This window comes from Corylus avellana, chromosome 1 (assembly GCF_965113065.1).
Source record: "Corylus avellana chromosome 1, dhCorAvel1.hap1.2, whole genome shotgun sequence".
In the NCBI taxonomy this organism is placed as follows: Eukaryota; Viridiplantae; Streptophyta; class Magnoliopsida; order Fagales; family Betulaceae; genus Corylus; species Corylus avellana.
In genome coordinates, this window is record NC_142490.1 from 23,893,353 (window position 1) to 23,906,603 (window position 13,251).

The following is a 13,251-nucleotide window of genomic DNA, read 5'->3' on the forward strand; positions in this document are numbered from 1 at the left end:
TTTTGCCCAAAATTCCTTCTCCTATAAGTCAACAAACCCTTTCCCTTTCCGGTAACCTGAGCCTCGATCGCCGACATGGTGGAGACTCTGTTGCTTGGCTTCTCACCGACCATAAACCCATTGCCAACCCATGTAGAAGTGCCGAAGACCTCTGTGAGTATACCACCTTCCGCTAATACAGCCCTCCCACCCACAGGTAGAACCTTCTCGGCCAGCAACGACGAGTTCGCTGATTGTGCTAAGTGTGATCTCAGCTCTAACGAATTCTCCTCAGCCTCCTCCCTGATTGCCACCTCAGCTAAAAGACATATATCTTTCGGTCCAACTCTACCTGGGCTACTGAAGCAGCCCGCGCTTGAGCCCAGCAATCCTTTGGGCTTAAAAACTACTCTTTTTTTCACCTTCATCTTGCTGTTGGGCTTTGAGCTCAGCCCACACTTTTCCTTTCCTTTCCAAACTGAACTTTGATGGCCTATATCTTTCTTATCTCCCTGCCCAAGCCCATTGCCCTCCAACTGCTTGAATACTCTGTCAAGTTTTATCAATCCCACGTCACATTCCCGTTTCAGACATCTCAAAGTCTCCCTCACGTTGAGGAGCTCGAGATGTACATCAGAGTAGGTCTGCCCAGCATGGTTCACCACTCCCTTCCATCCCTTCAAGTGCACAGAAGCTAACGTCGACGCCTTCTGCCTTGCCGGCAATGAATTGCAACTTGCCGGAGCTCTTATCGGCGCCTCCATGCATCCTCCATTCTTCACGCTGTGCCTACTAGCCTCTATCGGACCTGTATCAGACCTCGCCGGCAAGGGTAGCTTCTTCGGACCCACCCCAGAAACACCGATAGCCAACGCCGAATCATGGGTCTTCGACAGAAACACCGCCTTGCTGCCATAATCTTGAGCTTGCCGCTTCCTGTATTCGGAGTCATCTTTCCGCTCCCTAGTCACCCTGGCCTTCGGTTCTAGGAAAGAATTGTAGCAATCCTTGGTTGACTTCGATGACATTCTCAGTGTTTCCGCATAGCTCCTTTTTTCCTTCACCTCCTTATCTCTCTTGTCTTCCCTGAATACTTGGTGCTCACTTACCCCTCGAGACTCACAGAGAGACGAGTTTGCCACTCGCATTTCCTCGACGAAACGATCCCACCCAAACCCACGACGTCCTTCAGGAATGATGATTGAGCCGCACCTCCTCCTTCCATCAAATTCCTCCACTGTCAGAAAACATCCATGCCTGTTTGAACATTTTTGAGCTATTATTCTAGGATACCCAGCTCTAGACTAATCCCAAAAAACTTCTGAATTATCCACAACCACCAGAGCCTCACCTATTCGCACCATCCACGCTAACTCGTCCTTTTTCATGAAAATGGACCTTTTGAATCTATTACTCCTCTCAAAATCCTTACCCCAGCTGCCCCACCTTAAACAAAACCTCAAACTCCTTGGACTCCACTGACCACCTCCTCGAACCAGCCATGACACAACCAAATAACAGTTAATGGGGAAAGAAGCATAAAGAGTATATTCTTTCTTGAAGCGGAAAGAATATCCTATGTACTTTTTTTTGATAAGTAATATTGTATAAATAAAAATAAAAAAATAAAACGCAATGTGCCTCTAAGTACATAGATAGTATACAAAAAAAAAACCCCACAAAATCCCACAAAAAGAAGACCCTATACCAACCCTAAAAACAAAAGAGTCCTAAAGAATCCAATACCCCAAAACACTCAAAAACCCTAAGCTCAATAGGCAAACCTACATCACCTTGCCAATGACCCTATTCCAGCCGTGGCCTCTAGCCTCAAAATTAATGGAGCATTCCAAAATTTTGAGCTCCCTCCCTTAGCCTTTGGAGCAGAAACGTCATTTTTGGGCTCCCGCTCCTCTTCAATGACTGAAAAAAGATCCAACAGTCTTTCCTTGTCACCTCCACAAGACAACCCCACAATGGGAGGGAACTTCACCGCACTGAGCGCCACCTCAGAATAGCCGTCCACCCCCTCCACCGGAGTTTCCGCCACAAACTCGATCAGCAACTCCTTGTTCTTATGCAACTGCTTAGCTATCTTATTCTTCACTATCCTGTGTACTTACGGGCGCCTCACGCTTTTTGTAGTAAAATATTTTATTACTTATATAAAAATAAAAAATAAAAAATAAAAAGTCTCTTTATTCCCACCTTTTTCACAAGATAAACACCAAATAAAACTTTCCATGGCATTTTGTGTGAAAATTGTTGGAGACAGATTGGTCTTGAATGCTTCTCATCAAGGATATGCATGCAGTACAAAGTGTTGAGTTATCCTCAAGTTCATGTGCTACGGCGGCTTTTTAGAATGATACTGGGTGCAATTAAATCTACAACACCACCGAGATTTAATAGCTTTATACCACATGATAACCTTACATTGAAAGTTGGACCTATTTCAAGATAATATTATTTTTATACCCATTCTTTTTTCTTATGTGTTGAAGTTGTTTCAAGACTAAAGATTAATTTGGCAAAATCAGAGATAGCTCTTGTTGGTGAAGTTGGACATATAGAGGAATTGGCTCGCATTCCTGGTTGTAGAGTAACTTCTTTACCAATGAAGTATTTGGCTTTGCCTTTGGGTGTTTTAGAGCATTCACAATGGGCTCCTCAAATAAAAGCGAAATTTGAGGAGAAAATTCACTTTATCAAATTTAGAGAGGCACTTTTAAAAAGCATCAAACATCAAACTTTCTATACCTTTCTCTAATTTAATTAAATATTATTTTTTATTGTTTTAAACCAATCAGGGGAGTGGTCAATACAACATAAGCTTAAAAAATTATATAATTTTAGCTTTTTGGCTCTTAGAATGTAGAAAGCATGTCTAACAATAGTTAAATATAAAGTAAAAAAAGGAACTTGTTAAATGAATGTTTTCATGAGTTTTGTTAGATTTTTAGGGAAAAGCTAAATATAAAGAACCCATTGTGAATGCTCTTACAAGGCTATATTTATTTGGAATGGCATCAATGAAAAAATGGAAAGTTGGTTGGCTAGATAATATACGTTTATTTATCTAAGGGAGGCACACTGTCTAATTTGCCAACTTACTACTTGTCTCTTTTCCCTATTCCAATAGGCGTGGCTAATTGATAAACTTTAGCGAGGCTTTTTATGGGGTGGAATTGGTGGCAGGTTTAAATTCCACTTGGTTAATGGGTCAAAAATTTGTACCCCAATGAAACGAGTAGGATTGGGGAATAGAAACTTGAATTAGTTTAATCGAGCCCTATTGGGTAATTGGCTATGGCATTATGCTACGGAGAGTGAGGCATTGTGGAATATGACAATTTAAAGGGAGGTTGGTGTTCCAATGAGGTAATGGGACATTTTGGAGTGGGGGTGTGAAAACATAGGAGAGGGTGGGAAAGTTTTTCAAAATTTGTTAGATTAGAGGTGGGTGATGGATTCAAGGTCAGGTTTTTGCATGATGTGTGTGGTGTGGGGAGAGCTGAGAGCTGTGTCGGCGTGTGGGGGCGTGTGTAAGTTGGTTGGTGCTAGCTTCAGGTTGTGTCATGGATGGGCCGAGAAGGTCAACGGTGGAGTCCAAGGAGTTTGAGGTGTTGATCAAGGTAGGAGTATCAAGGGTGAGGATTTTTGAAAGGAGCAAAAGAATCAAAAGGTCCATCTTTCTAAAAAAGGATGAGCTAGCCTGGATGGTGCGAATAGTGGATGATTTGGTGGCAGTGGACAATTTTGAAGTATTTTGGGATCAATCCAGAGCTGGATACCCTAGAATAATTGCTCATAAGTGCTCTAATAGGCATGGATCTTTCCTGACAGTGGAGGAATTCGATAGAAGAAGAAGGTGTGGCTCGATCATCATTCCTGAAGGACGTCGTGGGCTTGGGTGGGATCGTTTCATCAAGGAAATGCAAGCGGCTATCTCCTCTCTCCATGAACACCGAGTGATCAGTGAGTATAGAGAGCTTAAGGGAGAAAAGGAGTTAAAGAAGCAGAGAAGCTATGCGGAGACAGTGAGACTGTCGTCGTGGGCAACCCAGGAAGGTTGCAATGTCTACCAAGAACCAGGTCGGTGAGGATATACGGTACAGAAGGTACAGAAGTATGACAAGAAGACATTATGTTCGAAGAAGACCCATGCTCCAGCAATGGCTCAGGGAGGTTCGGGGGGAGTTCCGATGGAGCCTATTACGGTTCCAACGAAATCTTTCTGGCTGGCGAAGTCTGTTCTAGGTCCGGTAAAGGGTGGCGTGAATGGTACGAAGACTGGAGGTTGCGTGGAGGTCTTGCCAACAGTTCAAGCGAGTTGTACAGCAAAGCCGGTGGAGCAATCTGCGTCGTTGTCAGTCTCTGATCGCATGAAGGGACGAGAGGGGATGGGGTACCATGCTGGGCAAACCTACTCTAAGGTAGGTATTGAGCTCCTCAACGTGAAGGAGTCGTTGAGACGTCTGAAGAGGGAATGTGACGTGGGGATGAGCAAGATCGACAGGGTGATTAAACAGATGGAGCTCAGTGGGCTTGGGCCGGGAGATAAGGAAGTTGCTGGTCAGTGGAAGGCAGAATTGAAAGAGAAGGAGAAATTTGGGCCAGAAGGAAAAATAATAAAGCCCAATAGTAGGCTGAAGGTGAAGAAGAAGGTGATTTTTAAGCCCAAAGGTGTCGTGGGCTCAGGCGTGGGCTATAGCTTTAGCCCAGCTCAAGATGGTCCAAGAGGTTTTAATTCTCAAGCTGGGTTGGCTTCAATGGCGGCCTCTGAGAAAGACACGACTAGGTCGCGACTTCTCATGGCTTCATCGGCGTGCTTGTCGTTGGCCGACAGAGTGCTAACAGGGGGAAGGGTGACTGGGTCAGCGACAGAAGGGACTCCCAGTCTATCGGCACTTCTGCGGGGGGTACTAACGGGTTTCTTGGCCGGAGAGAAATCAAGTCAAAAGAATCCCGTAAGCCCGGTGGAGGAGACTCAGCCCTCTAGTAAAGGAAAAACCCTGTTGACATATAGGAAAAGGAAGATAGGGCCGCAGAGACGGGACGAGACTCTGGTGGGTTCGCTAGAAGCTTTAGTTTTGGCGTTTGGGCAGTTGAAAGGGATCCTTGGACCGACGCCGGAAAATTCTCAAAGGGTGCCGAAGACGCTTCTGGCGCCGGAGGAACATCAGAGGTCGCCGGAGAGGCCTATGGAGACCGGCGAGGCTGGGGCGGGTACGGACTCGGCCACAGGTCAGCTTCTGAGGGGGAGTCCCTCTTGACGGAAGGTTGGGATGGCCGTGGGGGGTTGCGCTCAGCAAGCTCGTCGGGGGGAGGTAATGAGATTGGGTCCACTGATTCAAATTGGTCAGGAAAGATTGGATTGTATATCGGAGTTGGAGCTTTTTGAGTCTAATTCAGGTATGGTTAAGGACAAAATTTCTAAAACAATAGGGTTGGAGGATTTAGGGTCAGACACGATTTCATCTGCCTCAAATTTTGTCCTAAAGTTGGTGTTTCTAATGAGGGAAAAAAGGAGGACTTGGAGGTTTTGTTCAAAGCTATTGAAGCTTCTAAAATGCAGTATGATTCTGATTTGGGAGGCATTTCTGCCTATGTTCCTGCACTCAAAGGACTTGAAGAGATTGAGGAATGTGAGAGGGTCGTTTTGGTGGATCATGAAGCTTAATATCTTAGTATGGAATGTGAGAGGGTTGAATGCCCTCAAAAAAAGGTTGCGCATTAGGGGTCTTTTGAAAGAATGGAAAGTAGATATAGTGTGTTTGATTGAGACTAAGATGGAGACTATCTCCCGAGAGGTGATTCATAGTCTTCGGGGAGGTCAACATGTGGGGTGGAAGTATAAAGGATCTAATGGTTCGTCGGGGGGGATGTTAATGATGTGGGATAGGAGGGTAGTGGAGTGTAAGGAGGAATGTGTGGGGCATTTCACTTTGGCTTGCTCTTTTCAAAATGTGGAGGATAGCTGGGTTTGGGCGTTTGGGGGCTGTATGGGCCGAATGAGGAAGTGGAAAGAAGGGCACTTTGGGAAGAGCTGGCCGGTTTGATGAGGGTGTGGGAGGTCCCTTGGTGTTTTGGCAAGGATTTTAACATTGTACGATTTCCTAGTGAGCGCTCCAGTGTTTCTTATTATTCATCGGGTATGATGGATTTCTCAGACTTCATTTCAGAGAACAATGTGGTGGATATTCCGATGATGGGGGGTCAATTTACTTGGTCTAATAATCAAGAAAATAAGAGTTGGTTAAGGATTGACCAGTTTTTGCTATCCACGAATTGGGAAGATCACTACCCAGCAGTGTCACAAAGAAGACTTCAACGCCTGCTCTCCGATCACTTCCCTTTATTACTGGACTGTGGGACTCCTTGTGGAGATAAGAAGGGTTTTAAATTTGAAAATATGTGGCTTAAAGCAGAGGGTTTTGTTGACAAGGTTGCTTCTTGGTGGGGGTCGTATTCGTTTGAGGGTTTACTTAGTTTTGTGCTTGCTAATAAACTGAAATCCCTTAAAGTGGATTTGAAAAAGTGGAATGAGAAGGTGTTTGGGGATATTGGGAGGAAAAAGAAGGAGTTGTTGGGAGGTATCCAGGAGTTGGATGAGTTGTCGGAATCGAGAGGCTTAGATCAGGAGGAGAAGTTCCGAAAGGCGGACATGTTGAAAGATTTGGAAAATACCTTGTTGCGTGAAGAAATTCATTGGCGCCAAAAATCAAGAGCTTTGTGGCTCAAGGAGGGGGATCAGAATACTCGCTTCTTCCACAAGATGGCTAATTCTCATCGAAGGTACAATCGTGTGGAAGTGCTTCGTATTAATGGCGTATTATCCAGTGATCCAGCTGAGGCAAAAGATCACATAGTGCAGTATTACCAAAGCTTATACTCGGAACAAAGCACTTGGCGCCCTAGAACGGATAACCAGCCTTTTTTTTCCATCGATGAGAAGGATAATAGGTGGTTAGAAAGAGATTTTGAGGAAAATGAGGTTTGGGAGGTGGTAAAAGGCATGGATGGTGATAAGGCTCCGGGTCCAGATGGCTTTTCCATGGCTTTTTTTAAAGCTTGCTGGGGTGTTATTAAACAAGATGTTATGGCGGTTTTCGCTAAGTTCCATCGTAAACGTCAATTGGTGAAGAGTTTGAATGCAACTTTTATTTCCTTGATTCCGAAAAAGGCGGATGTAGTGGAGATGAAGGACTTTCAGCCCATTAGCTTGGTGGGAGGGGTGTATAAAATTGTGTCTAAGGTTCTTGCCAATAGGATGAGAACTGTTTTGGGTAAGGTCATTTCCTATTCTCAAAATGCTTTTATTGGGGGTCGGCAAATCCTAGATTCCGTTCTCATTGCAAATGAATGTGTGGATAGTCGCATGAAATCAGGGGTGCCAGGTGTTCTTTGTAAATTGGATTTGGAAAAGGCCTATGACCATGTAGATTGGGACTTTGTTTTGTATTTGCTGCATGGATGTGGTTTTGATTAGAGGTGGAGGGCTTGGATAGAGTGGTGTATTAAGTCGGTAAGATTCTCCATTCTTGTGAATGGTTCTCCGGAAGGGTTCTTCAACAATTCGAGGGGAATCCGGCAAGGGGATCCTCTCTCTCCGTTATTGTTTGTACTTGTTATGGAGGCTTTGAGTAAGATGGTGAATGCGACGGTAGACCAAGGCCTTTTAACTGGATTCTCGGTGGGAAATAGGGTCTTGTCGGAGTTGATGTCTCTCACTCTTTATTTGCGAATGATACTTTGATTTTTTGTGAAGATTCTATCGAGCAAATCTGGTATGTTCGTCTCATTCTCTTATGTTTTGAAGCAGTTTCGGGTTTGAGAGTGAATCTGGGAAAGTCAAAGATTGTGGCTATTGGTGAGGTGGAGAACATTGGGGTTTTAGCTAATATCTTTGGGTGTAGTGTTGCCGAGTTGCCTATGAAGTATTTGGGTCTCCCTCTTGGGGTGCCGTATAAGGATACGGTTATGTGGAATGATGTGATCGAAAAGATGGAGCGTCAGATGACAGGTTGGAAGAGAATGTATCTCTCTAAAGGAGGTTGTTTAACTCTCATTAAGAGCACTTTGGCTAATCTTCCGACTTACTTTTTGCCTCTGTTTTCGATTCCTTTAAGTGTAGCTAAAAGGCTTGAGAAAGTCCAAAGAGATTTCTTGTGGGGAGGAATGGGAGATGAACCTAAGTTGCATCTTGTAAGTTGGAACCAAGTTTGACGCCCCCTACGCTATAGTGGTCTTGGCATTCGGAAGTTGCACCAGTTTAATCAAGCTCTTTTGGGGAAATGGCTTTGGAGATATGCGAATGAGAGCAGGGCTCTTTGGTGTAAGTTGATCAAAGCTAAGTATGAAGACCAAGCAAGTGGGTTGTGCACAAAGGAGGTTTCGGGTTCTCATGGTGTGGGTCTATGGAAGCATGTTCGCAAAGGGTGGACTTTTATTGCCAAAGGTATTCGGTTTGAGGTGGGAGAGGGTTCGAAAGTTCGTTTCTGGCATGATATTTGGTGTGGGGACAATTCTTTGAAGCAAGCCTTCCCGTCCTTATTCAGTATTGCCAGACACAAAGAAGCTTGGGTGAAGGATAATTTTACTAGGAGGAATGGGGTTGTTGAGTGGAATGTCATTTTTGTACGGCTAGTCCAAGATTGGGAGATGGATTTGGCTTCTCCTTTTTTTGATCGATTGTATTCTTGCAAGGTTTCCTTAGGCAATGTAGATCGTATTTGCTAGTCTTCGTCCAAGAAGGGCAAGTTTGAGGTTAAGTCGCTCTACAAGGCCTTGTCCAATTCTAATCAAGAGGAGTTTCCTTGGAAGAGCATCTGGCGTACTAAGGCGCCTCAGCGAGTGGCATTTTTCAGGTGGACTGCGACCCTAGGCAAAATTTTGACTCATGATACTCTGCGTAAGAGGAACATAGTGGTAGTGGAGTGGTGTTGTATGTGGAAGAAGACCGGGGAGTCAGTTGATCATCTTCTTCTCCATTGTGAGCTCACAAGTGCTCTTTGGCACACAATTTTTAAGCGGTTTGGGTTGCTTTGGGTCATGCCTTGCAGGGTGAGGGACTTGTTCGATAGCTGGTGGTCGGGAGGACAATCTCGAAGCGTGGTTGTGTGGAAGATGATCCCTCTGTGTCTTATGTGGTGTATTTGGAATGAAAGAAATGCTAGATGTTTTGAAAATTTCACTAGAACCATAGAGGAATTGACTCACTTTTTCTTCTTTACTCTTACTCTTGGACGGCCGCTTGACTAGCTCCTTTAGTAATTAGTTTCTTTGATTTTTTTTTTTCATTTCTCTCTCTCTTAGGCACTCTCTATTTATACTTCTCGTGTATGTGGGTTGCGCCCCTTTGCGCTTTTTATATCATTATTACTTATCAAAAAAATGTGTGTGGTGTGGAGATCAACCATTTAAGATATCTTATCCGGATTTGTTTAGTATTTCATATTGTAAGGACGAGCAGATGGTAGATCTCATGCTATACCAGGATGGAAGTATTCATAGGAATATAATTTTTACAAGACCTGTACAGGATTGGGAAGTGGAGTTGGTCTCCTCTAGGGCCGGCAATTTTGACACGACCCGCAAATCCGACACGAACACGACACGAAAAAACAGGTATTGGGTTTGGGCTAATCGGGTTCGGGTCGTAATCGGGTCTACCCGATTAAGACCCGGAAATTTCGTGTCTGGCGGGTCGACCCGCCAGACACGATTACTGTGCGGGCCTGCCGGGTCGACCCGCCAGACCCGCATAGTATCCGGGTCTGACGGGTCTGGCGGGTCGACCCGTCAGACCCGGTTTTTTTTTCCTTTTTCCTGGACCCGTGACCCGCCAACCCAGCAACCCGGTTTTATTTTTCTTGGTTTTTTTTCTGGACCCGGGTCAGCAGCTCACGCACCCGGTTTTTTTCTGATTTTTCCGTGCCAGCACTCAGCAGCTCACGCACGGGTCTCTCATTATTTTTGGTAGGGAGGAGGAGAAGTGGGAGAATGGATAAGGGTGGACATTGGAAGGAGGAAATGGGAAGTTGATTATTACTTTCTCTTCTTGTTGGTATAGTGGGAAAGGAAGGGGATGGATGATGTGTTTCCATATGGGCCCACCATGTTCCATCCAGTTGCAGCAAAAATAGGAGGAAAGCAGGAGATAAAATGACATGAATAAGTGGTTTGAATGGTGTCAAGGTAATCGCTGATTCGCTGTGAATAGTTACAAGATACTTTTTCATCCTTCCCAACAAAAGTTTGTATAAGAAAAACAACCCCTTCGTCATTTTTTTTCTAATTTTTTTTTTCCATCCTTCCTATTCATTCCTCTTACTTTTCTAGCCCCCCTACCAAAAAGACCCTAAAATTGGAGGTGTTTCAGGCATCTTTTAGATGTTTAGCTGGTATAAGTGGACTATTTTAATAAATGAACTTACTTGTTTTAACTTTTAACTTTTAAGTTTAGGTGAAATTATGAGTTTAGTAATTTATTTTGGAGTACAATTTGTCAATTACGGTTACTTTCCAATTTTTTTTTTTTTTTTTTCTTATCCTTTATTAAAACCTTTAATCTCTTAGAAGTTAGAACTCAATTTTTTGCATTGACTATATTGAATCATTGATGTATTAGTATTATTATTACAATTTTGAATTTTTTTTTTTTTTTTTTTAAAAAAAATAAATTATAGTTTAGGGTAATCGGGTCGTGTCGGGTCGTGTCTACCCATTTATACCCGGTTATTTTAAACGGGTAAAACGGGTCGTGTCGGGTTACCCGATTATTTTCGTGTCATAATCGTGTCAACCCGATTACCCGTTTAGCTAAACGGGTCGTGTCTGGATATAGGCTAATCGTGTAACGGGTACCCGCGGGTCTAATCGGGTCGTGTATGGGTACCCATTTTGCCACCCCTAGTCTCCTCTTTCTTTGAAATGTTGTATTCTCTCAGAGTAAGGCAAGGAGATGTGGATAGAATATGTTGGATCCCTTCCAAGAGATACAAGTTCGAAGTAAAGACGTTTTATCATGTGTTAACCATATCTATTGGTTCCTGTTTCCGTGGAAGAGTATTTGAAGATTTAAGACTCATTCAAGAGTGACATTTTTTGTGTGGACAGTGACTTTATGGAAAATATTGAAGTTGGATAATCTAAGGAGGTGGAACATCATTGTGATGGATTGGTGTTGTATGTGCAAAAAGAGTGGGGGGTCTATTAATCTTCTTCTTTTTCATCGTGGAAGTAGCAAGAGATTTATGGAGTTCGTTATGTAATTTGCTTGGTGTGGATTGGATTATCCCTAGAAGGGTGAGAGAGCTGTTGATGAGTCTGGGAGTTCAAGTGGGGTGTCGTGATATTTCGAAAGTTTGGATCTTGGCTCCTTTATGTTTAATGTGGTGTATTTGAAGAGAGCAGAATGCACGGAGCTTTGAAGATGGAGAGACAGTGGAGACGGAGTTGAAAAAGATTATATTGCCCTTTACACATGGATAGCAACTCCTAAAAGTTTTTTTTCTAGTTTTTCAAACTTTTTGAACCTTTGTTCTTCTTTTTCTTCTTATTAGGGAATTTTCTTGTATACTTCCTAGGAAATAGGATTCGCACCCTCTGCTCTTTTTCAATGAGATTATGTTACTTATAAAAAATTAAAAAAAAAAAAGAACTATTTCCCACATGGCATTTTTACACTTCAAAAATAAAATGCTTTTGTTAAAAATGTTGTGTTCATATCCATACTTATTTTGTCTTAGTTGTGAGCCATCTCTTAAATACTTTCAAGAAAAATAAATTTTGATGTATGCTTTCCCATGAAATGCCACTTTAAAAATATAATTGTATAATTGTTTTAATGATTCAGAGAGTAAGCAAAGACAACAGTCAACTAAACTTGTAGACAATGAACTAATATCCTAACAATCATGATGACAAAACCCCAGTTCAGGAAATAAAACAAGGTGACAACTAGTGCAGGTCCTTCCATCAAAAGTGAAGAAATAAAAGATATATGCAAAAAAAGAAAGTAGGGGATTGCAAGCTGATACAACCTCTAAACACTTAACAGAAGTGCCTAAACTGAAATGTAGATTAGTAAGGCCAAAAAAATGGAATTTATATACCTGAAGGCCCTGAGGAGTAAGCAAATGAATTTCGATTCGGGTGCATTTCCTGAAAATGTTTTCCAGACTGTTAGTAGCCAATTTATTCAGAAATGCAACTTTTTATGCAAATTAAGACCAAAATGAGGAAGATGAACTCAACTCTCTAAAAGAGTTTACGAGAGAAAAATGAGTTGAAGCTCATAGCATGGTAAGATAATATACGTTACAATATTTTCCCCAAAAACATGTTGGAACTATCATCCGCCAAAACAATATCATTCATCATCATACACACAATCCCCTAATAATTGAATAAAACTAGCAATATCTATTAAATCTCATCAAACAAAAATTTGCAATTTTCAATCTCATGGTTTACAAAGAGAGAAGTTCTATATACAAATAAACAAAACACAGCTACAAAAGCACATGATTTTCGCGGCAACACATTTAGCCAATAGCAAAGCATAATACAAACTTCAAGCACTGGACGAACCTTGTCAAAAAATTCGATACATTCGAATCAAAGAAACGAATTAGTTAATGAAAATGAAAGCGAAACCCTAACCAGAAAGAGAAAATCCCAAAAACGAATCTGAGAAAAACGGCTGAATAGAAAGAAGATTGAGAGAAAGAGAGGGGCTTACGCTATAATGAGGTTGAGCTCCTGAGGGCCGGTGAAATTGCCGACGCACGAGTGGGTCACGTTGGTGGGCTTGTGAGCCGTAACGACGTAGTTCCAGATACTCATCCTCTCGCTCTCTCTCTCTCTCTCTCTCTCTCTCTGAGCTCTGTGGAGCCCTAGCTCTCTCGCTCTCTCGGACTATTTGTCTTCGGCTAATTCTAACCAATTCTACTCTCCCAAACTCCTTCTAGAGTCCCTGCAAGATATGCTCAAAACGCTTCTAGAAGGAACACACGTACCACGGTAAGTATTGCATATCAAACAAAGCAAAATTGGCGAATAGGGATTTCCGGCTGCTAAGCGTCAGATATCTGACCTTCTTTCTTTCCTCCTTTTTTTTTTTTTTTTTTAAAAAAAAAAAAAAAAAAAAAAAAAATTGAAAAAGAGAGATATTATAGGAGAATTTAAATTTGAGATATTAGTACCAAATTTATGATGATAAAACCTCTTTTAAGTGATATTATCCCTAAAGAGTTAATCTTCCAC

General features: G+C 42.5%; 1 protein-coding gene across 1 annotated transcript in view; it reads right to left on the reverse strand.

The window, feature by feature from the left end:
• The window catches only part of LOC132170216 (DNA damage-binding protein 1), a 35,399-nt gene extending 22,379 nt beyond the window's left edge, over window positions 1-13,020 (reverse strand). Inside the window, exons 1-2 of the mRNA XM_059581108.2 lie at window positions 12,728-13,020; window positions 12,099-12,147 (exon numbers count right to left, since the gene is read on the reverse strand). Coding sequence (XP_059437091.1) covers window positions 12,099-12,147; window positions 12,728-12,831 — 153 coding nt within the window. The 5' untranslated portion in view covers window positions 12,832-13,020. The remainder of the gene's footprint in view (window positions 1-12,098; window positions 12,148-12,727) is intronic.
• Window positions 13,021-13,251: the final 231 nt, after the last annotated feature.